Source organism: Pseudophryne corroboree, chromosome 8, assembly GCF_028390025.1.
Source record: "Pseudophryne corroboree isolate aPseCor3 chromosome 8, aPseCor3.hap2, whole genome shotgun sequence".
Classification (NCBI taxonomy): Eukaryota; Metazoa; Chordata; class Amphibia; order Anura; family Myobatrachidae; genus Pseudophryne; species Pseudophryne corroboree.
Genome location: NC_086451.1, coordinates 468280243 through 468308057, shown reverse-complemented (window position 1 = coordinate 468308057; position 27815 = coordinate 468280243). Strand labels below are relative to the sequence as shown.

General features: G+C 49.7%; 1 protein-coding gene across 1 annotated transcript in view; it reads right to left on the bottom strand.

Moving 5' to 3' along the window:
• Positions 1-292: 292 nt before the first annotated feature.
• Positions 293-27815, bottom strand: part of XPNPEP2 (X-prolyl aminopeptidase 2) — a 62623-nt gene continuing 35100 nt past the window's right edge. Inside the window, exons 7-21 of the mRNA XM_063935760.1 lie at positions 27287-27433; positions 26044-26145; positions 23357-23438; positions 21236-21428; positions 20908-20997; positions 19802-19911; positions 18097-18174; positions 17782-17853; positions 7497-7557; positions 6290-6359; positions 4433-4537; positions 4173-4232; positions 2444-2520; positions 1312-1410; positions 293-958 (exon numbers count right to left, since the gene is read on the bottom strand). Of these exons, the coding sequence (XP_063791830.1) occupies positions 758-958; positions 1312-1410; positions 2444-2520; positions 4173-4232; positions 4433-4537; positions 6290-6359; positions 7497-7557; positions 17782-17853; positions 18097-18174; positions 19802-19911; positions 20908-20997; positions 21236-21428; positions 23357-23438; positions 26044-26145; positions 27287-27433 (1547 nt within the window). The 3' untranslated portion in view covers positions 293-757. The remainder of the gene's footprint in view (positions 959-1311; positions 1411-2443; positions 2521-4172; positions 4233-4432; positions 4538-6289; positions 6360-7496; positions 7558-17781; positions 17854-18096; positions 18175-19801; positions 19912-20907; positions 20998-21235; positions 21429-23356; positions 23439-26043; positions 26146-27286; positions 27434-27815) is intronic.

Here is a 27815-nt window from a genome sequence, read left to right as displayed (position 1 = left end):
TAAGCTAAGATTCACTCCCAGTAGGCGGCGGCTTAGCGTGTGCAAAGCTGCTAAAAGCAGCTTGCGAGCGAACAACTCGGAATGACCCCCATTGAGTAGCCTCCCCCCACTTAGCTCACAGGAGCACACAACGTAATTGCCTCTCTCTGTGTCCCAATCCGTTTTGTGACTGCCGACAGTAACTCGCCGCACTGAAATCATTTTACACTTGGTACATTAGAATAATATCTTCAGTGATTTGCGTTTGATCAAAGCTGGCGAATTCTAGAATCATTTCCAAAGACTACAAACTCTGATCTTATAGAAAATAAACGTTAACATGTAATAGATGTACATTCTGCAGCAGAAAGGTCATTTGAAGGACAGCTTTCCTCAAATCGCTTTATTACAGCAGAATACATATTGTATTGTGGTTATTGTTCATTTCACAAAAAAAACAAAGGAAGTTATTAAAAAGAGTTTTATACAATAACAATAAATTGTCTGGCACTGTCACGCAGTCGGTAGATGACGGGGGACAATTATGGTCAAATATCGCAGTCAGATGCGCTGGATATTTCCAAGACCGGTTTAGGGAATTTTGATCATTCATTACACAATAACCACATGAGCGAAAATATTATATTGCTGGAATAATGCTGCTGTTAGTTCCTCAATATCTTTAGCGCCATCCCCTTATTTGTTTATTTCAAGAAATGTATTGAGTTGAGAAAGTTATTATTAATAACTAGCAGGTGTTCGTTATCTCACAGATCTGTCACACCGACGCCTGCTGTAGAAATACGTTGGTTATAACCGTTACTGTCAGGACCCCGAGAGATGCTGTAATGAACGTCCCATGTGATAACGGCTCCGTGTTCTTCTCCAGCCATTTATATTCCTCATTAAGATTCTGTTTCTTTAGTTCAGGCCCCATAATGCGTCTGATTTTCTCATACAGCTTGTCAACATATTCAATCTAACAGACAAAAAGATCAACATTGCGTAAATATTGGTCTCAGCTGTGTTGTGAACAGAGATAAATAAGATCAATGATTAAAAGTTGCAAACTGTATCAATCTGCATTAGGCCTTTATAACATGAAACATACTATATGTATATATAACATTTCCCACTGGATCTCTTCTGCAAAACCCACTCAATGTGTCCCTCAGAACTCCTTGGTCTACACTGGAGATAATTTGCTACAAAAATAAATGCAGCAATTGAGGAAAACGGTGTAGAAGTGATACAATTTCCCAGCTTTTAATTTTTACATGAAACGCGTTAGGCTTCAGATGTGATCAATATAAAAAAACAGCATTTACTCACCTGTACATCTGTCATAATACTGGTGTCAATCAGACTTCTGTGATATGGAACTAAGGTCACCGTCTCAAATGTCAGATACTTCTCGCCTCCAAATGTGTGCTAAGCATGAACAGAGAGAAACAGAGAGAGAGAAAAAAGAAAGAGGTGGAGGTTCAGAGAGAGAAAGAGAGCAGAAAATAGGTACAGAAAGAGAGAGCAAGGGGTGGGGGATGAGGCAGAAAGAGAGAGAGAGAAGGGTGAGGGTTTATTTTATACTGAACATGGTAGGCAAAAAAATACATATATAAAATACTATTATTGGCAGCTGTGATTTCAGAAGACATTCGAGGGTAAATATAATAGGGTCCGAGTTTGTCAGAGGTGTAGGATTTTAGCCCGTATTTTTAAAACAGCAATCATCACCAAAGCAAAACCGGTTGGTTTTACTTTGTAAATGATTGCCGCTTTAAAAATACGGACAATCATGGGTTTTGCTTCAGTAATGTTTGCCGTTTTAAAAATACGGGCACTCAATTAAGACTACAGTAAGCCATTAAACAGACCAAATCAATTTCAACTAGAAATAATTCACTTTTTGTTCAATTACATTTGATCCAGCTCACATCAAATTCCCTACAGTTTCTTCACGTTAGTTTCACCATCTTCGGATGGTGTAAACTCATTTTAACCTATGGAGGCATGGTAGCAGGAGAGAGATCTTTTCAACCCCCTCCCACCGCCTCTATGATTGACTGCGGCGGGCGTTTGCAGGGTGGCGATGTGGCATGGGGCAGTGCGAACAGGGGCGTGCCAGGATCGTATTCAGGGGGCAGCGTGACGTCACACACATCCACTCTGAACAAAAAATGGCGCCAGACGAAAACCACAGATCCGAAGCATACGCAATTAGATAGCGGACGCATTGGGAGGCGGCCCCACGCACACTGGGCGTTCTCGCCCTGTGCTGGGCAGCCTTCAGCATGTGCAGAGATGAACACAGATCTGGCTGAGTATGCAGCCATCTGCGTTTTTCTCTGAATAACCCCCAACGTGCGCAAGATTAATGAAAAGAGAAAACGAAAAAGTAAAAGTAAAGAAATAAAAGTAAAAGAAAACAAAAAGTAAAGTAAAAATAGTAAAGAAATAAAGAAACCTTTGTGTTTGCTTCCACTACCACCGCAATATCCTCAATGCGAATACCAAAATATCCGTCATGATAGTAACCAGGCTCTAAAGAGGAATATAGAAGACGTGAGACAGTACAACAGGTGATATACACGTGTGACAGTCATTATTTATCTCCTACCACTGGTGCACACAAAAGGAAATGTCGCTTCTCTACTGGCGCAGGCCACCTCTTGTTTTACATTCCCATGGCTATATACAGTAAATATGATTTCTGGTTAAGGTGGTTATACGTATACACCCCACAATGTATATAACGTACGTGCTTCTGAATCAGCTGTGATTGTCTAATCATACTAATCCTCACAATATAAAATTGAATAGTAAGAAATACATGGTCTGGCGGTCTGGACAGAGGGATAAATCTCTGATGTAGTCAGACTTGCGCATGCGCAGGAATCGGAATGTAGATCTGGGGATGGGATGTCACAGGCAGCGCCCCAAACGCTGCAGCGAGATTTACATACTGCTGGAATTTGCAGGTGTCAAGAAGCATCCCAGACAATGAGGGCCTGACAAACCCATTTTCGGAGAGTGGTGAAGCTGGCTGCGGCCCCTGCCTGTAAGAGTGAATATCACGGCTGCGACCCCTGCCCTGGGAGAGTATCACCGGCTGCTGCCCCCTGCCCTGGGAGAGTGACTATCACCGGCTGCAGCCCCCTGCCCTGGGAGATTGACGATCACCGGCTGCCCCCTGCCCTGTGAGAGTGACTATCACCGGCTGCTGCCCCGTACCCTGGGAGAGTGGCTATCACCGACTGCTGCCCCCTGCCCTGGGAGAGTGACTATCACCGGCTGCTGCCCCCTGCCCTGGGAGAGTGACTATCACCGGCTGCTGCCCCCTGTCCTGGGAGAGTGACTATCACCGGCTGCGGCCCCTGCCCTGGGAGAGTGACTATCACCGGCTGCTGCCCCCTGCCCTGGGAGAGTGACTATCACTGGCTGCTGACCCTGCCCTGGGAGAGTGACTATCACCGGCTGCCCCCTGCCCTGGGAGAGTGACTATCACCGGCTGCTGCCCCCTGCCCTGAGAGAGTGACTATCACCGGCTGCTGCCCCCTGCCCTGGGAGAGTGACTATCACCGGCTGCCCCCTGCCCTGGGAGAGTGACTATCACCGGATGTGGGCCCCTGCCCTGGGAGAGTGACTATCACCGGCTGCTGCCCCCTGCCCTGAGAGAGTGACTATCACCAGCTGCTGCCCCCTGCCCTGGAAGAGAGACTATCACCGGCTGCCCCCTGCCCTGGAAGAGTGACTATCACCGGCTGCCCCCTGCCCTGGGAGAGTGACTATCACCGGCTGCTGCCCCCTGCCCTGGGAGAGTGACTATCACCGGCTGCTGCCCCCTGCCCTGGGAGAGTGACTATCACCGGCTGCTGCCCCCTGCCCTGGGAGAGTGACTATCACCAGCTGTGGCCTCTGCCCTGGGAGAGTGACTATCACCGGATGCTGCCCTGGGAGATTGACTATCACCGGCTGCGGCCCCCTGCCCTGGGAGAGTGACTATCATCGGCTGCTGCCCCCTGCCCTGGGAGAGTGACTATCAGCGGCTGTGGGTCCCTGCCCTCTATATATGAGGTTAATCAACCACCCACACTATGATAATTATGGTCAGTCTGGGAGTTCTAAATAAATAAACACAACATATTGTCAAAGTATGAAACTGTTACTTTACAAATGGCAGAAAATGAACTTACCGATTGATGTAAACATTCCAACAGTCATTCCAATGTTACTCGACTGAAAGCCTACTGGCCCTAAAATATCCAAACATGTATTCAAATAATGTATTTTGTAGATAGATAGATAGATAGATAGATAGATAGATAGATAGATAGATAGAAATATGTGTCTATCACAGGTGATGTTAATGACTTGCACTGTAGGCAGCACAGAGATGTGAGAAAAGATTCAACAAATTATTAGAAAGTTTTACTTTTCCCGCTGATTTACTTACATTCATGGACAGCGAAGAAGTTTCCGATTCCATGTCCGGTGCCATGGCCAAAATTTAAGCCCACTTCCCACAGAGCCTGTCTGGCTATACATTCTATCACTCTCCCTGGCAGACAAAACATTTGTGTTTAATCCACAACTTCCGCCTACTGCCGACATTCAGATTACAGACATCATCCTCAGTGTAATGTATGAAGCGCAGGATTCCAGGAGCAGAATGTTAAGGTTTATTTATGAAAGTAGAGAAACAGATCACCGAGGCTGCTGTGTAACATTGGGAGCCCAGTTTCATGGGGGTGTTCATTATTTTATGGGGCCAGACTGAGTCACATGCAGGGGGTGCAATGGTCTGCACAGTCATTTGACAGAATGTGGGTACATATGAGGTGTTCCCCATCTATTCATACAGCAGCTACAGACAAAAAGGAAATTATCACTTTGCAGAGCGAGGTTCTACGGACTAGGGGCCTAATCCAGAGACCTGATCACTCGCTAGCTATTTTTTGCAGCGCTGCGATCAGATAGTCGCCGCCTATAGGGGAGTGTATTTTCGCTTTGCAAGTGTGCGAACGCTTGTGCAGCCGAGCGCTACAAAAAAGTTTTGTGCAGTTGCTGAGTAGGTCTGAACTTACTCAGCCGCTGCGATCACTTCATCCTGTCCTGTCCCGGAATTGACGTCAGGAACCCGCCCTACAAACGCCAGGACACGCCTGCGTTTTTCCAACCACTCCCAGAAAACGGTCAGTTGCCACCCACAAACGCCTTCTTCCTGTCAATCTCCTTGCGAACGCCCGTGCGAATGGATTCTTCATTAAATCCATCGCTCAGCAACGATCCGCTTTGTACCCGTACGACGCGCATGCGCATTGCGCTTCGTACGCATGCGCTGTTCTGAACTGATCACAGCGCAGCGAAAAAACCTAGCGTGCGATCAGGTCTGAATGAGGCCCTCGGTAAAGTAGCTGTGATATAGGGGTAAAGGGCATTTTTAGGGATATTTCTTGCTTCAAGGGAGGCGGCATTGATTAATTTCCACCACCCCTGAAGTGGAGAGCTTGTAGGGGAGACGTCTCAAGCTATGAAGAGAGATAGGCCCAGATTTATCAAGCCTCGGAGAGTGATAAATTGTACGGTGATAAAGTACCAACCAATCAGCTCCTAACTGTCATTTTTCAAATGCAGCATGTAACATGACAGTTGGGAGCTGATTGGTTGGTACTTTACCACTGTGCAATTTATCACTCGCCAAGGCTTGATACATCTGGGCCATAGTGTGGAGAAGTTACCCAAAGCAACCAATTTACTTCTGTCATTTTTCTAGCACATTTTCTGACAGAGGCTGTTGCTATGGACACGGCTCCATTTTAATCTCAAAGGTTTCAAGGTTTTGATTCATCCCCCTGGGTTCTTTCCTGATATTAGGACATGTTTTGCATCTTCTGGTTGTTCTCATGTGGAAAGTGCACTTTTATATGCGCTCAGAGGACTGTAATAAATATCTGAAAATATATACAAAATGGAAACTTAAAAAGACAGCTCCAGTGTCCCCCTCACTGTCATGATCAATAGAAGATATACCGGTAACTCCTACATGAGAAAAACTGGGGACATTTCTAGGACTGGCAATTAGACATTGAGCAGCACAGTGGCACAATGGTCAGCACTGCTGTCTCTAGGTCCATAAAACTAATGCAAGCCATAAAGCATAAATAAGAAAATAATCATTCAACACAATTCATTTAGCTTTGATGTAACTCGCTATTATCTAATGAAAGCTATTTCCATAATATTAAATAATCCTTCGGATGTCGGTATGTTGGGAATAAAAAACAACTGTAAATCTAATAGATGAGCCTACCAGATGTGCGCGGCGGGAAGACCAGTCTGCTCAGCTCAATATTTCCCATCAGGACCCGCGTATAAGCTTCCTGTGCGATAAGATAAGGTGATAATCACAGAGTGCAGGTTATCGTGTTGCATTAATGAACCCAAACACAATAAGCAGGAAAGACAATATCACAGAGACGCATATTTGTAAAAAAATAAATAAAATAAAATAGTTAAGTGACAGATAAAATGGGAGGAGCCTCCTCTGACATCACAGGGGCTTATTCACAAAAGTACATTCTTACACTGGGCTGGGCTGTCATAAATTTCTCAGCTGTTATTTCGGCGCAGCCTGTTCTGTGATAATGACGCTGCTGTACCCTGGTTTGTACTTGTTATAAACACAGAACGCCACACAAAGCTCATTAGAATTAGTACTGATTACTATCAGAGGATGAAGGAGACTCGTTATCAATGTTTTAAAAAAGTCTCTTAGTGCTATCGACGCCGGGGCAAGTTATTCCCATGAGACAGTTTCAGCATTATTTTTTGCAGGCCCTACTCCCCTAGTGAAACCAACCCTAGGGCCAACTGGTCTAGAGCTGCCTAAAATCATGCCAGGGGAACCCCACACTGCGAGTCTCCTCTCTTTGGTTCCACCAGTCCAGACTGGTGTACCCCATGTTGGTTTTTCCCCTTAGATTGGGGTAACCAGCAGTACAATGAGAAAACAATGCTATTAGTTATTTCTTTTTCTTAAATACAGAAGTAAGTGGGCAATGTCCACCTACTGTACTTCTGTGACGGGCCAATCATGCAGATTAAGGAGGCGTTGGAACTGTACTCATACACCTGCACGGTTTGCATGATATTGGCTGGTTGGAGGTTGGATTTTCACCAATTAGCCTGAATAACTTTTTGTTTGTTTGTTTTACTGTTTTCTTTTGTGTATTTTAGGATACAGGCAATTATTGTTTCCCCTCCTACACTGTGCAATTATCGCTCCAAGTTACCATTTAGCTGGAACGATAATTGTGCTGTGTACAGAACCACAAGCTTTAATTACATCAATGTAGTTAAGTAGACATTGCGATTCAAGGCTCGTTCAGTTCTCATATGGGACTTTTGGTCCCTCGCCATGCATAGTCCTGATACTTTGTTTCCGTTCTCTTGCCTCTCTATAGCAGACAAGTAACAATTCCAATCATAGATGATATTTCTGTAAAAGATAATTTCACCTTTTCGAAGTCAGTTGGTTTCCCCCAGTGAACGGTCCTTGTGATGTCTGTTGTTCCATCACTGGAAAATAGTAAGAAACATTGTACAAATATTGTATTACGGATCATGAACGTGTCACAGCAACCAATGTGAAAAAAAATAAAAACATGGACTACGGTTTTTAGATTTTACGATTAATGGATCAATGGAAATTAACCAGAATCAGACGTTAGGGTCCTTTGTACAAAGCCCATTGATGGTCAGAATTCTGCAGGTCCTGGAGGTAAGTACAGGGTTAGGGGTTAGGCAGTGGGAGGGGAAGGTTAGGCTGCTGGGGAGGTTAGGGTTTGGCTGTGGGAGGGGGAGGTTAGGGTTAGGCAGTGGGAAGGGGAGGTTAGGCTGCGGGGGGGGGGTTAGGGTTTGGCTGTGGGAGGGGGAGGTTAGGAGTTAGGCAGTGGGAGGGGGAGGTTAGGGGTTGGCTGTGTGAGGGGTGGTTAGGGTTAGGCAGTGGGAGGGGGAGGTTAGGCTGTGGGGGGGGGGTTAGGGTTTGGCTGTGGGAGGGGGAGGTTAGGGGTTAGGCAGTGGGAGGGGGAGGTTAGGGGTTGGCTGTGTGAGGGGTGGTTAGGGTTAGGCAGTGGGAGGGGGAGGTTAGGCTGTAGGGGGGGGTTAGGGTTTGGCTGTGGGAGGGGAAGGTTAGGGTTAGGCTGTGAGGGCAATGATAGGTTTAGGCTGCGATGATGGGGGAGGTTAGGCAGCAGCTGTGGGGGAAGATTAGGGGATTAGGTTAGGGTTAGGCTGTGGGAGGGGAAGGTTAGGGTTAGGCTGTGAGGGCAATGATAGGTTTAGGCTGCGATGATGGGGGAGGTTAGGCAGCAGCTGTGGGGGAAGATTAGGGGATTAGGGTTAGGCTGTGGGAGGTTAAGGTTAGGCTGTGAGGGCAATGATAGGTTTAGGCTGCGATGATGGGGGAGGTTAGGCAGCAGCTGTGGGGGAAGATTATGGGATTAGGGTTAGGCTGTGGGAGGGGAAGGTTAGGGTTAGGCTGTGAGGGCAATGATAGGTTTAGGCTGCGATGATGGGGGAGGTTAGGCAGCAGCTGTGGGGGAAGATTAGGGCATTAGGGTTAGGCTGTGGGAGGGGAAGGTTAGGGTTAGGCTGTGAGGGCAATGATAGGTTTAGGCTGCGATGATGGGGGAGGTTAGGCAGCAGCTGTGGTGGAAGATTAGGGGATTAGGGTTAGGCTGTGTGAGGGGTGGTTAGGGTTAGGCTGCGGGGGCAATGATAGGTTTAGGCTGGGATGATGGGGGAGGTTAGGCAGCAGCTGTGAGGGAAGATTAGGGGATTAGGGTTAGGCTGTGGGAGGGGGAGGTTAGGGTTAGGCTGTGAGGGCAATGATAGGTTTAGGCTGCGATGATGGGGGAGGTTAGGCAGCAGCTGTGAGGGAAGATTAGGGGATTAGGGTTAGGCTGTGGGAGGGGGAGGTTAGGGTAAGGCTGTGAGGGCAATGATAGGTTTAGGCTGCGATGATGGGGGAGGTTAGGCAGCAGCTGTGAGGGAAGATTAGGGGATTAGGGTTAGGCTGTGGGAGGGGGAGGTTAGGGTTAGGCTGTGAGGGCAATGATAGGTTTAGGCTGCGATGATGGGGGAGGTTAGGCAGCAGCTGTGAGGGAAGATTAGGGCATTAGGGTTAAGTTGTGGGAGGGGAAGGTTAGGGTTAGGCTGTGAGGGCAATGATAGGTTTAGGCTGGGATGATGGGGGCGGTTAGGCAGCAGCTGTGGGGGAAGATTAGGGGATTAGGGTTAGGCTGTTTGAGGGGGAGGTTAGGCTGCGGGGGGGGGTTAGGATTTGGCTGTGGGAGGGGGAGGTTAGGCTGCGGGGGGGGGGGGGGGGGTTAGGGTTTGGCTGTGGGAGGGGGAGTTTAGGGTTAGGCTGGGATGATGGGGGCGGTTAGGCAGCAGCTGTGGGGGAAGTTTAGGGGATTAGGGTTAGGCTACGGGAGGGGTGGTTAGGGTTAGCCCATTAGCGTTTCTAGAATGGGTGCAGTGTGTGCAGTGCACACGGGCCCCTGGGTCCAGGGAGGGCCCACACTGCACACACTGCACCCATTTAAATACTTGTCTTACCGGAGTCCAGCGGCGGGCACAGCGATCGCGGCAGAAATCACCGCCAAAATGGACACCGCACATGGGCGGTAGCCAAATTGGTCTCCGGATCGTGGCGGGCATCATGTTTCAGAGACCTGCGCATGCGCAGTAGACTCCGGCACAATGCCGGAGTCTACAGTGCCGTACAGAGGTACGGGCCCACCCGAAGGGGCCCACGGGCCCACTCCTCTGTTGAAACTCCCCTGGCTTAGCCTATGGGAGGGGAAGGTTAGGCTGTGGGGGGATGGTTAGGGTTAGGCTGTGGGAGTGGGAGGTAAGTGTTAGGCTGTGGGAGGGGAAGGTTAGGCTGTGGGGGGATGGTTAGGGTTAGGCTGTGGGAGTGGGAGGTAAGTGTTAGGCTATGGGAGGGGAAGGTTAGGCTGTGGGGGGATGGTTAGGGTTAGGCTGTGGGAGTGGGAGGTAAGTATTAGGCTGTGGGAGGGGAAGGTTAGGCTGTGGGGGGATGGTTAGGGTTAGGCTGTGGGAGTGGGAGGTAAGTGTTAGGCTGTGGGAGGGGAAGGTTAGGCTGTGGGGGGATGGTTAGGGTTAGGCTGTGGGAGTGGGAGGTAAGTGTTAGGCTGTGGGAGGGGAAGGTTAGGCTGTGGGGGGATGGTTAGGGTTAGGCTGTGGGAGTGGGAGGTAAGTGTTAGGCTGTGGGAGGGGAAGGTTAGGCTGTGGGGGGATGGTTAGGGTTAGGCTGTGGGAGTGGGAGGTAAGTGTTAGGCTGTGGGAGGGGAAGGTTAGGCTGTGGGGGGATGGTTAGGGTTAGGCTGTGGGAGTGAGAGGTAAGTGTTAGGCTGTGGGAGGGGAAGGTTAGGCTGCGGGGGGATGGTTAGGGTTAGGCTGTGGGAGTGGGAGGTATGTGTTAGGCTGTGGGAGGGGAAGGTTAGGCTGCGGGGGGGGTAAATTAGGGTTAGGCTGTGGGAGTGGGAGGTAAGTGTTAGGCTGTGGGAGGGGAAGGTTAGGCTGCGGGGGGATGGTTAGGGTTAGGCTGTGGGAGTGGGAGGTAAGTGTTAGGCTGTGGGAGGGGAAGGTTAGGCTGTGGGGGGATGGTTAGGGTTAGGCTGTGGGAGTGGGAGGTAAGTGTTAGGCTGTGGGAGGGGAAGGTTAGGCTGTGGGGGGATGGTTAGGGTTAGGCTGTGGGAGTGGGAGGTAAGTGTTAGGCTGTGGGAGGGGAAGGTTAGGCTGCGGGGGGATGGTTAGGGTTAGGCTGTGGGAGTGGGAGGTATGTGTTAGGCTGTGGGAGGGGAAGGTTAGGCTGCGGGGGGGGGGGTAAGTTAGGGTTAGGCTGTGGGAGTGGGAGGTAAGTGTTAGGCTGTGGGAGGGGAAGGTTAGGCTGCGGGGGGATGGTTAGGGTTAGGCTGTGGGAGTGGGAGGTATGTGTTAGGCTGTGAGAGGGGAAGGTTAGGCTGCGGGGGGGTAAGTTAGGGTTAGGCTGTGGGAGTGGGAGGTAAGTGTTAGGCTGTGGGAGGGGAAGGTTAGGCTGTGGGGGGATGGTTAGGGTTAGGCTGTGGGAGTGGGAGGTAAGTGTTAGGCTGTGGGAGGGGAAGGTTAGGCTGTGGGGGGATGGTTAGGGTTAGGCTGTGGGAGTGGGAGGTAAGTGTTAGGCTGTGGGAGGGGAAGGTTAGGCTGTGGGGGGATGGTTAGGGTTAGGCTGTGGGAGTGGGAGGTAAGTGTTAGGCTGTGGGAGGGGAAGGTTAGGCCGTGGGGGGATGGTTAGGGTTAGGCTGTGGGAGTGGGAGGTAAGTGTTAGGCTGTGGGAGGGGAAGGTTAGGCTGCGGGGGGATGGTTAGGGTTAGGCTGTGGGAGTGGGAGGTATGTGTTAGGCTGTGGGAGGGGAAGGTTAGGCTGCGGGGGGGGGGTTTGTTAGGGTTAGGCTGTGGGAGTGGGAGGTAAGTGTTAGGCTGTGGGAGGGGAAGGTTAGGCTGCGGGGGGATGGTTAGGGTTAGGCTGTGGGAGTGGGAGGTATGTGTTAGGCTGTGAGAGGGGAAGGTTAGGCTGCGGGGGGGGTAAGTTAGGGTTAGGCTGTGGGAGTGGGAGGTAAGTGTTAGGCTGTGGGAGGGGAAGGTTAGGCCGTGGGGGGATGGTTAGGGTTAGGCTGTGGGAGTGGGAGGTAAGTGTTAGGCTGTGGGAGGGGAAGGTTAGGCTGTGGGGGGATGGTTAGGGTTAGGCTGTGGGAGTGGGAGGTAAGTGTTAGGCTGTGGGAGGGGAAGGTTAGGCTGTGGGGGGATGGTTAGGGTTAGGCTGTGGGAGTGGGAGGTAAGTGTTAGGCTGTGGGAGGGGAAGGTTAGGCCGTGGGGGGATGGTTAGGGTTAGGCTGTGGGAGTGGGAGGTAAGTGTTAGGCTGTGGGAGGGGAAGGTTAGGCTGTGGGGGGATGGTTAGGGTTAGGCTGTGGGAGTGGGAGGTAAGTGTTAGGCTGTGGGAGGGGAAGGTTAGGCTGTGGGGGGATGGTTAGGGTTAGGCTGTGGGAGTGGGAGGTAAGTGTTAGGCTGTGGGAGGGGAAGGTTAGGCTGTGGGGGGATGGTTAGGGTTAGGCTGTGGGAGTGGGAGGTAAGTGTTAGGCTGTGGGAGGGGAAGGTTAGGCTGTGGGGGGATGGTTAGGGTTAGGCTGTGGGAGTGAGAGGTAAGTGTTAGGCTGTGGGAGGGGAAGGTTAGGCTGCGGGGGGATGGTTAGGGTTAGGCTGTGGGAGTGGGAGGTATGTGTTAGGCTGTGGGAGGGGAAGGTTAGGCTGCGGGGGGGGTAAGTTAGGGTTAGGCTGTGGGAGTGGGAGGTAAGTGTTAGGCTGTGGGAGGGGAAGGTTAGGCTGCGGGGGGATGGTTAGGGTTAGGCTGTGGAAGTGGGAGGTAAGTGTTAGGCTGTGGGAGGGGAAGGTTAGGCTGTGGGGGGATGGTTAGGGTTAGGCTGTGGGAGTGGGAGGTAAGTGTTAGGCTGTGGGGGGATGGTTAGGGTTAGGCTGTGGGAGTGGGAGGTAAGTGTTAGGCTGTGGGAGGGGAAGGTTAGGCTGTGGGGGGATGGTTAGGGTTAGGCTGTGGGAGTGGGAGGTAAGTGTTAGGCTGTGGGAGGGGAAGGTTAGGCTGTGGGGGGATGGTTAGGGTTAGGCTGTGGGAGTGGGAGGTAAGTGTTAGGCTGTGGGAGGGGAAGGTTAGGCTGTGGGGGGATGGTTAGGGTTAGGCTGTGGGAGTGGGAGGTAAGTGTTAGGCTGTGGGAGGGGAAGGTTAGGCTGTGGGGGGATGGTTAGGGTTAGGCTGTGGGAGTGAGAGGTAAGTGTTAGGCTGTGGGAGGGGAAGGTTAGGCTGCGGGGGGATGGTTAGGGTTAGGCTGTGGGAGTGGGAGGTATGTGTTAGGCTGTGGGAGGGGAAGGTTAGGCTGCGGGGGGGGTAAGTTAGGGTTAGGCTGTGGGAGTGGGAGGTAAGTGTTAGGCTGTGGGAGGGGAAGGTTAGGCTGCGGGGGGATGGTTAGGGTTAGGCTGTGGAAGTGGGAGGTAAGTGTTAGGCTGTGGGAGGGGAAGGTTAGGCTGTGGGGGGATGGTTAGGGTTAGGCTGTGGGAGTGGGAGGTAAGTGTTAGGCTGTGGGGGGATGGTTAGGGTTAGGCTGTGGGAGTGGGAGGTAAGTGTTAGGCTGTGGGAGGGGAAGGTTAGGCTGTGGGGGGATGGTTAGGGTTAGGCTGTGGGAGTGGGAGGTAAGTGTTAGGCTGTGGGAGGGGAAGGTTAGGCTGCGGGGGGATGGTTAGGGTTAGGCTGTGGGAGTGGGAGGTATGTGTTAGGCTGTGGGAGGGGAAGGTTAGGCTGCGGGGGGGGGTAAGTTAGGGTTAGGCTGTGGGAGTGGGAGGTAAGTGTTAGGCTGTGGGAGGGGAAGGTTAGGCTGCGGGGGGATGGTTAGGGTTAGGCTGTGGGAGTGGGAGGTATGTGTTAGGCTGTGAGAGGGGAAGGTTAGGCTGCGTGGGGGGATGGTTAGGGTTAGGCTGTGGGAGTGGGAGGTAAGTGTTAGGCTGTGGGAGGGGAAGGTTAGGCTGCGGGGGGATGGTTAGGGTTAGGCTGTGGGAGTGGGAGGTATGTGTTAGGCTGTGGGAGGGGAAGGTTAGGCTGCGGGGGGGGTAAGTTAGGGTTAGGCTGTGGGAGTGGGAGGTAAGTGTTAGGCTGTGGGAGGGGAAGGTTAGGCTGCGGGGGGATGGTTAGGGTTAGGCTGTGGGAGTGGGAGGTAAGTGTTAGGCTGTGGGAGGGGAAGGTTAGGCTGTGGGGGGATGGTTAGGGTTAGGCTGTGGGAGTGGGAGGTAAGTGTTAGGCTGTGGGAGGGGAAGGTTAGGCTGTGGGGGGATGGTTAGGGTTAGGCTGTGGGAGTGGGAGGTAAGTGTTAGGCTGTGGGAGGGGAAGGTTAGGCTACGGGGGGATGGTTAGGGATAGGCTGTGGGAGTGGGAGGTAAGTGTTAGGCTGTGGGAGGGGAAGGTTAGGCTGCGTGGGGGTATGGTTAGGGTTAGGCTGTGGGAGTGGGAGGTAAGTGTTAAGCTGTGGGAGGGGAAGGTTAGGCTGTGGGGGGATGGTTAGGGTTAGGCTGTGGGAGTGGGAGGTAATTGTTAGGCTGTGGGAGGGGAAGGTTAGGCTGCGGGGGGATGGTTAGGGTTAGGCTGTGGGAGTGGGAGGTATGTGTTAGGCTGTGGGAGGGGAAGGTTAGGCTGCGGGGGGGGGGGTAAGTTAGGGTTAGGCTGTGGGAGTGGGAGGTAAGTGTTAGGCTGTGGGAGGGGAAGGTTAGGCTGCGGGGGGATGGTTAGGGTTAGGCTGTGGGAGTGGGAGGTAAGTGTTAGGCTGTGGGAGGGGAAGGTTAGGCTGTGGGGGGATGGTTAGGGTTAGGCTGTGGGAGTGGGAGGTAAGTGTTAGGCTGTGGGAGGGGAAGGTTAGGCTGTGGGGGGATGGTTAGGGTTAGGCTGTGGGAGTGGGAGGTAAGTGTTAGGCTGTGGGAGGGGAAGGTTAGGCTGCGGGGGGATGGTTAGGGTTAGGCTGTGGGAGTGGGAGGTATGTGTTAGGCTGTGGGAGGGGAAGGTTAGGCTGCGGGGGGGGGGGTAAATTAGGGTTAGGCTGTGGGAGTGGGAGGTAAGTGTTAGGCTGTGGGAGGGGAAGGTTAGGCTGTGGGGGGATGGTTAAGGTTAGGCTGTGGGAGCGGGAGGTAAGTGTTAGGCTGTGGGAGGGGAAGGTTAGGCTGCGGGGGGATGGTTAGGGTTAGGCTGTGGGAGTGGGAGGTATGTGTTAGGCTGTGGGAGGGGAAGGTTAGGCTGCGGGGGGGGGGTAAGTTAGGGTTAGGCTGTGGGAGTGGGAGGTAAGTGTTAGGCTGTGGGAGGGGAAGGTTAGGCTGCGGGGGGATGGTTAGGGTTAGGCTGTGGGAGTGGGAGGTAAGTGTTAGGCTGTGGGAGGGGAAGGTTAGGCTGCGGGGGGATGGTTAGGGTTAGGCTGTGGGAGTGGGAGGTAAGTGTTAGGCTGTGGGAGGGGAAGGTTAGGCTGTGGGGGGATGGTTAGGGTTAGGCTGTGGGAGTGGGAGGTAAGTGTTAGGCTGTGGGAGGGGAAGGTTAGGCTGTGGGGGGATGGTTAGGGTTAGGCTGTGGGAGTGGGAGGTAAGTGTTAGGCTGTGGGAGGGGAAGGTTAGGCTACGGGGGGATGGTTAGGGATAGGCTGTGGGAGTGGGAGGTAAGTGTTAGGCTGTGGGAGGGGAAGGTTAGGCTGCGTGGGGGTATGGTTAGGGTTAGGCTGTGGGAGTGGGAGGTAAGTGTTAAGCTGTGGGAGGGGAAGGTTAGGCTGTGGGGGGATGGTTAGGGTTAGGCTGTGGGAGTGGGAGGTAATTGTTAGGCTGTGGGAGGGGAAGGTTAGGCTGCGGGGGGATGGTTAGGGTTAGGCTGTGGGAGTGGGAGGTATGTGTTAGGCTGTGGGAGGGGAAGGTTAGGCTGCGGGGGGGGGGGGTAAGTTAGGGTTAGGCTGTGGGAGTGGGAGGTAAGTGTTAGGCTGTGGGAGGGGAAGGTTAGGCTGCGGGGGGATGGTTAGGGTTAGGCTGTGGGAGTGGGAGGTAAGTGTTAGGCTGTGGGAGGGGAAGGTTAGGCTGTGGGGGGATGGTTAGGGTTAGGCTGTGGGAGTGGGAGGTAAGTGTTAGGCTGTGGGAGGGGAAGGTTAGGCTGTGGGGGGATGGTTAGGGTTAGGCTGTGGGAGTGGGAGGTAAGTGTTAGGCTGTGGGAGGGGAAGGTTAGGCTGCGGGGGGATGGTTAGGGTTAGGCTGTGGGAGTGGGAGGTATGTGTTAGGCTGTGGGAGGGGAAGGTTAGGCTGCGGGGGGGGGGGGTAAATTAGGGTTAGGCTGTGGGAGTGGGAGGTAAGTGTTAGGCTGTGGGAGGGGAAGGTTAGGCTGTGGGGGGATGGTTAAGGTTAGGCTGTGGGAGCGGGAGGTAAGTGTTAGGCTGTGGGAGGGGAAGGTTAGGCTGCGGGGGGATGGTTAGGGTTAGGCTGTGGGAGTGGGAGGTATGTGTTAGGCTGTGGGAGGGGAAGGTTAGGCTGCGGGGGGGGGGGTAAGTTAGGGTTAGGCTGTGGGAGTGGGAGGTAAGTGTTAGGCTGTGGGAGGGGAAGGTTAGGCTGCGGGGGGATGGTTAGGGTTAGGCTGTGGGAGTGGGAGGTAAGTGTTAGGCTGTGGGAGGGGAAGGTTAGGCTGTGGGGGGATGGTTAGGGTTAGGCTGTGGGAGTGGGAGGTAAGTGTTAGGCTGTGGGAGGGGAGGGTTAGGCTGTGGGGGGATGGTTAGGGTTAGGCTGTGGGAGTGGGAGGTAAGTGTTAGGCTGTGGGAGGGGAAGGTTAGGCTACGGGGGGATGGTTAGGTATAGGCTGTGGGAGTGGGAGGTAAGTGTTAGGCTGTGGGAGGGGAAGGTTAGGCTGCGTGGGGGGATGGTTAGGGTTAGGCTGTGGGAGTGGGAGGTAAGTGTTAAGCTGTGGGAGGGGAAGGTTAGGCTGTGGGGGGATGGTTAGGGTTAGGCTGTGGGAGTGGGAGGTAAGTGTTAGGCTGTGGGAGGGGAAGGTTAGGCTGCGGGGGGATGGTTAGGGTTAGGCTGTGGGAGTGGGAGGTATGTGTTAGGCTGTGGGAGGGGAAGGTTAGGCTGCGGGGCGGGTAAGTTAGGGTTAGGCTGTGGGAGTGGGAGGTAAGTGTTAGGCTGTGGGAGGGGAAGGTTAGGCTGCGGGGGGATGGTTAGGGTTAGGCTGTGGGAGTGGGAGGTAAGTGTTAGGCTGTGGGAGGGGAAGGTTAGGCTGTGGGGGGATGGTTAGGGTTAGGCTGTGGGAGTGGGAGGAAAGTGTTAGGCTGTGGGAGGGGAAGGTTAGGCTGTGGGGGGATGGTTAGGGTTAGGCTGTGGGAGTGGGAGGTAAGTGTTAGGCTGTGGGAGGAGAAGGTTAGGCTACGGGGGGGGTGGTTAGGGATAGGCTGTGGGAGTGGGAGGTAAGTGTTAGGCTGTGGGAGGGGAAGGTTAGGCTGCGTGGGGGGATGGTTAGGGTTAGGCTGTGGGAGTGGGAGGTAAGTGTTAGGCTATTGGAGGGGAAGGTTAGGCTGCGGGGGGGGGGTAAATTAGGGTTAGGCTGTGGGAGTGGGAGGTAAGTGTTAGGCTGTGGGAGGGGAAGGTTAGGCTGCAGGGGGGGGTGGTTAGGGTTAGGCTGTGGGAGTGGGAGGTTAGGGTTAGGCAGCAGGAGGGGTGGGTCAGGGTTAGGATTAGGGGTAGGGTGAAAATACTTACCGGGATGTGTTGGGATTCTGTCGGGATCCCGACTGCTGGGATTTCATACCCAACGCCATTTGTAGTTGATGTAACCCAAGATGCTGTCACCGATTATAGCAACACTAATATGTAAATACAACTGACGACAGTACTAAACATGCATCTGCCGATCTTTGGCCAGCCATGATTGGCGATCCACAGGGGAATTTGGGAAATTAAACATGTTAAAAAAATCCCATATTAGCTAATCCCAACCGTTTTCTGTCGGGATGGGGGGAATCAGGATTTCTAAACATGTTTAATATTCCCGATTCCCTGACCCGGCCGTTGGGGGATGGGGAAATTGCCCCAATATACAGTATCTGTGATGTATGGGGACCATTACAAATTTGCAGTAAAATAATCTGCATAGGAACGTGACAATGAAATACTCACAAATACTGTCCCCCAGAATCAACGAGGTACATTTCTCTCACACTCAGTTTGCGGTTGGTCTCGTTCGTTGCTCTGTAAAAGTTAGGTCAGAATTCTCTTTTGGGACCCAGAATTTTATCAGTTGTTTTGAACTGCTAAAAACTCTTATATTGACATCAACGATATTTCTCACACACAAAATATGTACAAATGAGTTACAGCTGTCACGTAATGATAGAAAGAGAGGGGAGGGGGAGAGGGAGAGGGAGGGGGGGTATTTTTGCTTCAGGTAGCGATGTGAGGAATCTGGAGGCCCCCAGGTGGCGTGTACTCTACCTGTAATGCGGTAGCGCTGCGTTTAGACCACCGGCAGAAATGGTACCAAAACTCGGCCCTTTGAAGTATGCCTGTTTCCTAGAATATATAAAGACAGAAAAGTTTTTTTGAGTTCTTTATATACAAATTTTGTCTTCCAACCCTGACCTTATACCAAAGGGGGTCATTCCGACTTGATCGTAGCTAGGCTAAATTTAGGACAGCTATGATCATCTTCCCTGACATGTGGGGGGACGCCCAGCACAGTCCGCCCCCCCCCCCTGCACAAATACAAAAGCATCGCACAGCGGCAAATCTTTTGTATTTGTGGAGCAACTCCCGGCCAGCGCAGCTCCTGCGGCTGGCCGGGAGTTGATCGTTGCTGTCACTGGCTGCAGCGGCTGCGTGAGACGTCACGCAGCCGCCGTGGCCCGCCCCTCCAAGAAGGGTCCAAATACAGCCAACGCGTTTCAACCCAAAATGCTATGGGTCTTTCTCAAGGCAATGTGAAAGACCCATAGCACATTGCCTTGAGAAAGACCCATAGCATTTTGAGTTGAAACGCGTTGGGTGTATTTGGACCCTTCTGTTCCAGTGAAAGGTGAACTGCTACCCATTTACCGGAGGAATACACCTGATCGTCCACCCGGGAGGACCTTTTTGGTGACTAAAAACATAACACGCTTTTGAGGACTGTTTCACACCAGTTCTCATATAACTCCGGTAATTGTTCTATTTGCAGCATCTCTAACTGGACGTGGGGAATTTGATAGTTTTGGAATCTCTTTTAATGGCTGTATTGTGTGTATGTCATTAAAACATAAATTGTACTACACATGATGTTATTTCATTCTTTCCTTATGTGCTGAGAACAAAACACATATCAGTGGAAGGAGCTCTTGAGGATCAACCTCCAGTTTAAGGAATATATTATCATTTTCTATGAACTACTTTCATATTGTTTGAGTGGCGCCTGGTATAAGCAATTACCCTCTTTCTTTTATTGGGGGTATCCAATTAGCCGCGGTTAATTACCAAGGGTAATTGTCCTGCTGGGAGCTATCCTATCAATCCTGATAATCTGGCGTGAGTCGCTGCTTATCTAGGATTTTGTTTCACCTGCCTCAGACAGGCAAAATCAAATCCCGAGAAACAGACCCATTTTCATCCAAAAACGGGGCTGTTTCTATCGAAAACACACAGGTTTCACTGAGAAAATTGGATAGCCTGTAAAAATATCTCGGTGAAACATCAAGAAAAAAAAATCGGGAAAAAATGACTTTTTTCACGCCAGATGTTTATTCACCTCTTATTGGATACCCCAAAAAAACTCTGCAATAGGCCGGCTGCTTCTGTGCATGCGCCATCTACCTGACACTGTCACTGGAAAGACGGAACCGCTGGCTGGAGGTAGGTGGCCGAGCCTGCTGCACAACGGCCCCCCAGGCCCCCCGAGTGTTAATACTCCTCTTTGCCATGAAAGTGCCTGTGTTGCAAATGGTATGAAAAACATGAAAAGCGAAGGAAACATTATAGCGCACAGGGAAGTCGCTAGTTACATAACTCAGCTACTGTAGCGACAATGTAACTCAATGACCATGTGGAAAACACTTCCTTTCCCTGTATATTTATATCACATAATTCCAGCCAAACCCAATGTTCAGTGTTTGGTGGCATTACCACCTAATTAACATTTTCCAATAATACTTAGCTACTGAAATCTTACGATCGGCGCTCGTCAACATATTCTGCTCCGCTGTCTTCAGTCACAGTGTCCGTCGGTACGGTTTTCTCCAGCCAAGCCAAGTACTCGATCACAGCCACCGCATCCCGGATCTAGGGCACAACGTCACCAAAACTTTACACGCATAGCAAATGCTTATAGCGACACGCAAGCTGTCTGATGCCGCTAGCGCCCCCCGAAGGCACTCCACCCACACTGGTGCTTCTCTAGGTATTGTGAGTCAGATATCAAATGTCTGCATTTTATATTAGTTGTAACTTTTTTTTAAATCATATTGCAAACTTAAAAAATACTACATTATTGACACATAGTGGGGCAGCTTCTGAAATTGGAGCAAAGCAAAAAAGAAGAGTAAATAGTGGTGGCTTTCGCATGTAGCCCACAAACAATGGGCAGATTTATTCTTAAGGGCCCTACACACTGCGCGATCCACCGCTGAGCTGCCCAACGGCAGATACGGCCGACAGGCGACCCGGCGGCGGTAGAGCAGTGACGCGGGGAGTGAAGTTTCTTCACTCCCCCCATCACCCGGCTCCATAGCAGTGCAGGCAAATATGGACGAGATTGTCCATATTGGCCTGCATGCACAAGCGACGGGGCACCAGCGATGAATGAGCGTGGGTCCGTGAATCATTCATCGCTGGTGCCTCCACATTGAAAGATATGAACGGCATCTTGTTCATTAATGAACGAGATTGTTCATATCTTTCACTAATATCGCCCAGTGTGTAGGGCCTATAACACTGCAATGTAGATCTGAGTTTGGACACACCTCTCCCAAATCTAAATCTCTCTGCACATGTTACATCTTCCCCACCTGCAGTGTAGCACGGTTTTATCCAGCTGCAGGGTTGGACTGGCCCATAGATATACTGGGGAAATCCCAGATGGCTCCACTGTCTGGACAGTGAGTGAGCACTCCACTCCCTTCTCTAGGGGTCAGTTACTTGATGGATAAAGCACTCACTAGCTGAACAATCACACCCATGTGGTCCACCTGTGAAGCTGCGCTGTGTGTGCAGAAAAATGTGAAGGTTTAACCCTCTCCTATAACATATAATACAACTTTTTTAGTTCCCTCTACTCACATGGCAGTTCTTCAATAATTGCTGTTCTTTTTCAGTTTTCACGGCTTTTGTCCTCATGACCGGAGAATATTCCTCAGCCACAAGTTTGCTCTGCAAATAATTATCCAGAGAGTTAAAGCTAACACACTTTCAGCAAATGCACGAATAATGTGTATTTGTGTTACAGTACTAGAGAATGCTATTGGAATATACTGTTACATGTCATTTATAAATACAGAAACTGGACCTTACAATAGCCATGCAATATTCTGGTGTCTCTCTGTAATACAAAATCCTGTATGTATTCTCTGTAACTGCAGGATACCATCTCTCATAACGCTGCTTTTACCTTTGGTATAATTTCATATACTCCATAATTGGTGTACTTTGATCCAATCCATATCTTCACATTGCCCCGCACGTACTCTACCACGGTTTCCCGAACTTTCTCATATTCCAAAATTTGGACACACGTTCCAGGACAATTGCTGGTCAAGTAGCCACGGACCTGACTTGAGATCCGGCTGACATTTACAAACAAGCTGTATGGAAGACAGAGGGACATTGCAGAATGTATAAAGGGCCCTCATAGAGGGGATATAAGCTGAGTGATATGTTAATGATAGTTAAAAAAAATGTCAGGAAATTGGGGTTGCAGTGAACAGCAGATTCTCAGTGCAGACCCTTTTACAGTGAAGCTCTGATACATAGTAATGGGTGGAGACTGGGACTTACATCTGAAGAGCCAATCAGTACATGGTACTGATCACGCCCCTCCTTTTCTGGATTATAGCTGAGGGCAGAGCCGGCCCTAACCAATATGATGCCCTAGGCAAGATTTTGGCTGGTGCCCTCTAGCACCGCCGCTAGTTCTGCAGGAGATGCCTGGCATGAGTCAGCTGGCAGCTCTGCTAACGTCAGCTGCCTTTTGTTTATGAAAATGCATCACATTATTTGCATTACTATGTGGCTAGGATGCACAAGCAGCTTCTGCTGATTAAAATGATATGCAGCATGCCTATATTCTGTGTGCGACTGCGGCTGTATCTGCATACAAAATGCTACATTACAGTGATTTCCAGGAATACACTGCAACGTAGCATTTCGCATGCAGATACAGCCGCAGTCACACACAGAATATAGGCATGCTGCATATCATTTTAATCAGCAGAAGCTGCTGGTGCCCCTAAGCATACCAAATGCCCTAGGCATTTGCCTAGTTTGCCTATGCCTAAGGCCGGCTCTGGCTGAGGGGCTCATGGTGCCCCCCTGTTCGGTGGGCAGCGCCAAAAATACTTTGTAAAATAATGTTTTTAATAAGAGGGCGTGGTCATGCATCCGTGATTAAGCCACACCCCCTGTATTACCCGGGCCCAGAAAAGCTCTCTACAGCCCTGCCGACATCGACGCTGAGTCCGACTCCAAATCCTGCCCTAAAAGACTACCCCTTTCTGCCTCTCATTCCCAGTCATCCGGTTTGGAGGAAACACTGAATGAACTTTATTTTTTACATTTTGACCTTTCATTTTTGTAAAATAAAATGATCCTTATCTTTTGGACAGTGCGATACATTGTACCAGATACACATATACATATAACAATAGAAAGACAATAACGCTTTACCTATATCATAAAGAAGTCATGTACACAGAAGACTTACAGTAGGTACCACCAGGGCTGTTTCTAGCCAATTTGGCTCCCAGTGCGAGATTTAAAAATGCGCCCCCCCATGACATAAAAAAATGTGCCCCCCCACACACACACACCTAGATAAAAAACAACAACTTTCTCGCGCTCGGCAAGGGGGTGTGGCCTCATCTAAATGGGTGTGGCCTCATTTAAATGGGCATGGCCTCGTCTGAAAAGACTACCTCACAATCCAGTTTTTGACCCTGCTCCAACAGATCACGACCACCACAGGAAAAAAAATTCTACCATATTAAGCACCACACAGTAATGCCACCTGCACCATATTATGCCACACACCGCAATGCCCTTGATACATTAAATCCCCACACTACAGCAGGCAAGAGTCCCCATTTCACACATTACGGCAGGTGTCCCCATTTTACACATTGAGAGAGAGAGAGAGAGAGAGAGAATACTTACAGAGGCAATTACCGCTCTTCGGCCCGCCTCACCAGTCGCTCCTCGCGCCGGCCTTTCCCTCTTCCTAACTTGTACTCTGTACTCTGCTCGGGGGGGAGTTTCGCGGAGTGACGGGGTTGCGTCGTGACGTAACGACGCAACCACGTCATTCCGTGAAGCTCCGCCCCCCGAGCGGGTTACTCGGGGAGAAATAGGAGGGGGAAGCAGGGAGCCACAGTTAGTGCCGCGGCGGGCGCCCAGTGCGGTTGCACTGCTCGCCTGCCCCAAGAAACTGCCCTGGGTACCACCAAATACTATGGCAATAAGCAGGGCCGTATCTGTTATTGCCTAAAATGTATCTACTGCTTCTGGAGCTCGTTACCTGATGGAGTCTGTGGTCAGCAGGGAGTATGAGTAGAAGAAAGGATTGTATGGAATGTCTTGTCCACGGAGGTTGAACAGCCCTATGAGAAATAGAACAAATATAATCGTTTAATAATTCTATAATTAGTTATTAAGTTCAACTATTCATACATTCATACTGCGCTGCTCCAGAGGAAGGTGAAACTGTGACCATCCCCAATTCACAGTTGTCTCATAGGGGGGCCAAACATGGCAGTCAGATAAATTTCCTGGATCAATCACCCCCATGATGTCCCCACCTTCTGTTAGTGAATTTGCCACTATCCACTTCATGGAATAAGAAATTCATAGCTACGCCGTTCTTACAATAAAGAACCCTTCCTGTACTTGTGGGATAAGAAATTCACAGGTACACTGCCCGTACAGTAAAGAATCCTTCCTGTGCTTGTGGGATAATGAATTCACAGATAAACTGCTCTTAAAGTAAACAACCTTTCCTGAGCGTGTGGGAAGAGGAATTCACAGATAAACTGCTCTAACAGTAAAGTATCCTTCCTGTGCTCATGGGATAATGAATTCACAGCTGCACTGCTCTTACAGTAATGTACCCTTCCTGTGCTCGTGCAATAAGAAATTTACAGCAACACCTCTCTTACAGTAAAGAATCATTCCTGTGCTCATGGGATAAGGAATTCACAGTGACAATGCTCTTATAGTAAAGACACCTTCCTTTGCTCATGGTAAGCCAGCCTTTCTTCTGTTTGTCCAAATGGATGTAACCGATGGTTATTATAACCATAAACGCATAGCTTTTTTTTTTTTTTTTTTTTTTTTTAAACTTAAATGGTTTTAAATGTATCCATTCATTAGTTCTCTACCTTTTTACTGCTTATTAAATCATATTGCATTTTTTGTAAAAAAAATATATACGGTATATTTTGACATAATAAATTATTTAAAATTGTGAGCACTATTTGCATAGTAATCTTGCATTTTTATTCCTTATATACTTATATTAATTTACTTATTTTTGTCGCTATTAACCGGCAGACGTCAGGAATTAAATGTCCAAAGTCCATTTAAATTCATCAAGGGTGAATATAATAATCCACCTATCCACCCAAGTGATGTGCACGATGTCTGGTTATGTTACAGATGGGTCCATGTTTATCTTGACCTTTAATAGGATTAACTGAGACTGGCCAGTCGGACTTAATCCCCTGCTGTAATGACTTAATCCCCTGCTGTATTATTCTTTGTATTGTATTGCAGCTGAGAACAGTAGATGAAGGGTTTATGTTAATAAACCATGTTGTGCCTAGGCGCAGCAAACTAGCCAAGATAACTGTGGACCCATCTGTATATTATATGAATGACTAAACATCAAAGGAGGATCCATAACAGAAGCCCCTAACACTGCAGCCGGGACACTTAGGAACAAGGGGTTCCAGTCCAGACCAAAAGACTTTACTTGTGCAGCCACGGAAGGACATCGGAGTAAGAATTGTCCAATAGGGTGAGTTTGAACATCTTTCATCCTGAGATACAGTACAGTGTGAGCTATGTATATTGTTTATTGTTTTTCATATACTATTGCTGTATTTCTTCTGTATGTAACTACTGACCCCTTTATTCTGCTCGGTCACTGGTACATAAAGTTTATTACATGAACTCTTGGACGTATTTATTATATATACTAATTAGACCACCTCTAAGGCATCTTTTTTCCAGACAAATCTGCTTTTTCTAACCTTTATCCATAATTCAACTGTCTCATTATTAATGCGGTTATATGTGTGACCCATTTACTGTCCTTTGTAGACAGTCTGACAGCATATAATTGCAGAAAGCCTGTTTTACTCTTTGCAGAAGTCTCTATGTGAGTGATCTGTCACACGCTGCGTATCCAGCATCTCTCAGCCCCTGAGTGACCAGCTCAACGTGGGATTATTTGTTATTAGAAATCAGGCCCTGACACCACTAAGCCTAAAACACAAGTTACCATATAAAAGCCACTTCCCCAGGTAACTTATGAGATAGAGCGACGGTAGCTTAACCCCTCTATGGGGGTAATTCAGACCTGATTGCTCACTAGCGTTTTTGGCAGCACTGCGATCAGGTCAGAACTGCGCATGCGTATGCAGCGCAATGCGCAGGCGCATCGCACGGGTACAAAGCGTATCGTTGCTGTGCGATGGGTTTTACGAAGAATCCATTCACACAGCCGATCGCAAGCAGATTGACAGGAAGAGGGCATTTGTGGGTGTCAACTGACCGTTTTCTGGGAGTGTTTGGAAAAACGCAGGCGTGTCCAAGCATTTGCAGGGCGGGTGTCTGACGTCAGTTCCGGCCCCGGACAGGCTGAAGTGATCGCAGCGGCTGAGTAAGTCCTGCGAAACTCAGAAACTGCAAAAAGTTTGTTTGTACCGCTCGGCTGCACATGCGATCGCACACTTGCACAGCTAAAATACACTCCCCGGTGGGCGGCGACTATGCGAACGCAGGACTGCAAAAATGCTAGCGAGCGGTCAGGTCTGAATTAGGTCCTATGTGTCTCTTAGATACTGCAATATTCCACATATTTGTGGAACACCCATTGGTTGCATCCTGTAATGCGCCGCCCGACCTCAGTCATGGCATTCTGTGTATATAACGCAATGACAGCGCAGGTAGAGATCTGATTCCCCTGATGGAATTGTAGCTTACATGCAGACTCTTCCAGAGCGGATAACAGCACCGCGGTCGGCTTCTGGGAGTGCTGGCTCATTTGATTTCGGATATTAGTCACTTTTTCCTGCCAGGTGCTGCCTGTAACAAAAGGGGACAGTAAGGGGACACGGACAATGCTTCTGGAATTTCCACATTAATCTGTTTGAATCAAAGTACAAAGACTTCACCCACATAAAGCGCTAAATAGCAATAAATACCGCGACCATCCCATATATACAGAATGAAACATTTGTCACATTTGCAGGATAAACAATTAGTTTTCAGCATTATTTTCAGTGAACCAGTTGATACATAGGTGCATAAATACATTATACTAGCCACATCTACCTGCATGTCTGTATACCCAGTGGTGGCTTTCTCACTAGGTGACTAGGGGTGCCACTGGCTGGGGGATGGCACAGCTGGCTCCCCGGTATGAGAGCTCGGCTAGGCCGCTGGCCAAATGAGGTCAGGTGATTCTTTCTTTTTGTCATTACAACATATTTCGTGAACGGGTGTGACCGAAAATGTTGTGCCTAGGGTCGGCCTGACCCCTAAATTCGCCCCTACATAAACCCAAAATGATCTCCCCTACAGACTGCAGCTGACAAGTCCAGACAAGTAGAACACTTGTCTAGACTTGAGATAAGAGGTTTGGATTCGATGAACTTGGGACCGTAATTTGATGTGAGCGCAACTTTTCCCGTTGTGCACTGTCACTTGCAGAGACGCATCTGATCTTCACCATACAATTTTCAGGGTGCAGGGGTCCTTAACCTCGGTCCTCAAGTACTCCCAACAGTTCATGTTTTCCAGGTCACCTAGCAGGTGAACAGGTGTATTTATTACTCACTGACACATTTTAAAGGACCCACAGATGGAGCAAATTATTTCACTTGCAGTCCTGTGAGGAGACTGGAAAACATGAACTGTTGGGGGTACTTGAGGACTGTAGTGTACATCTGACGACATGTGTAACTTACAACACAGCCGCACACACATGCATGGATGGAAAGGTCACAATGTTGCATTCAGGCCCTCTGTGCATAGACTCTATTACAGTGGTGTGAATTCCCCTCTAGGCCAGATTTATTGATTAAACTAGACACAGCTCGACATACTTTGGCTATGTGCATTTAACCCTTAATGATATAATTGCATCATAGATCAGTGAATTGCATCTGTTTTACAATTGTCATGGGAAATTATGCAATGTTATTTTTTATATTCGATTAATTACCTACAAACTCGTTAGGAATGGAATAGACCTCGTTGTTGGGTAGAGGGGGCCGCTGACTTCCCCAAACCACATCCACCAGATTGTTGGGTATTGAGAGCAGAATTCTCCCAGAATCCTCCAGTAAATTGTTAAAAGACTCCCATTCATCTGTAAAGAAAGGAAAGACCCAGAACATTGCACTGTAAAACGATGGTGATAATCATTTTATACAATAACATTCAGACATCAAGCAGCCCCCGCTTGAGAACAGGGATGTGGACGTGCGCTATCAAATGTGTTTATCGGACAAATTAGTGCAATAAGAAAGCAGTGAGGGTCCTGCTGGGGATGAGCGTGTTTTCCAGCTGACACCAAACTACCGTATATTGGGGGTCATTCCGAGTTCGCTCTTTATTTTTTTTCGCTACGGAGCGATTAGTCGCAAACTGCGCATGCCTAATGTACGCAGTGCGCCTGCACCAAGTAAATTAGCACAGAAGTTTGGTATTTTACTCACGGCGTAACACAGTTTTTTCATCGTTCTGCTGAT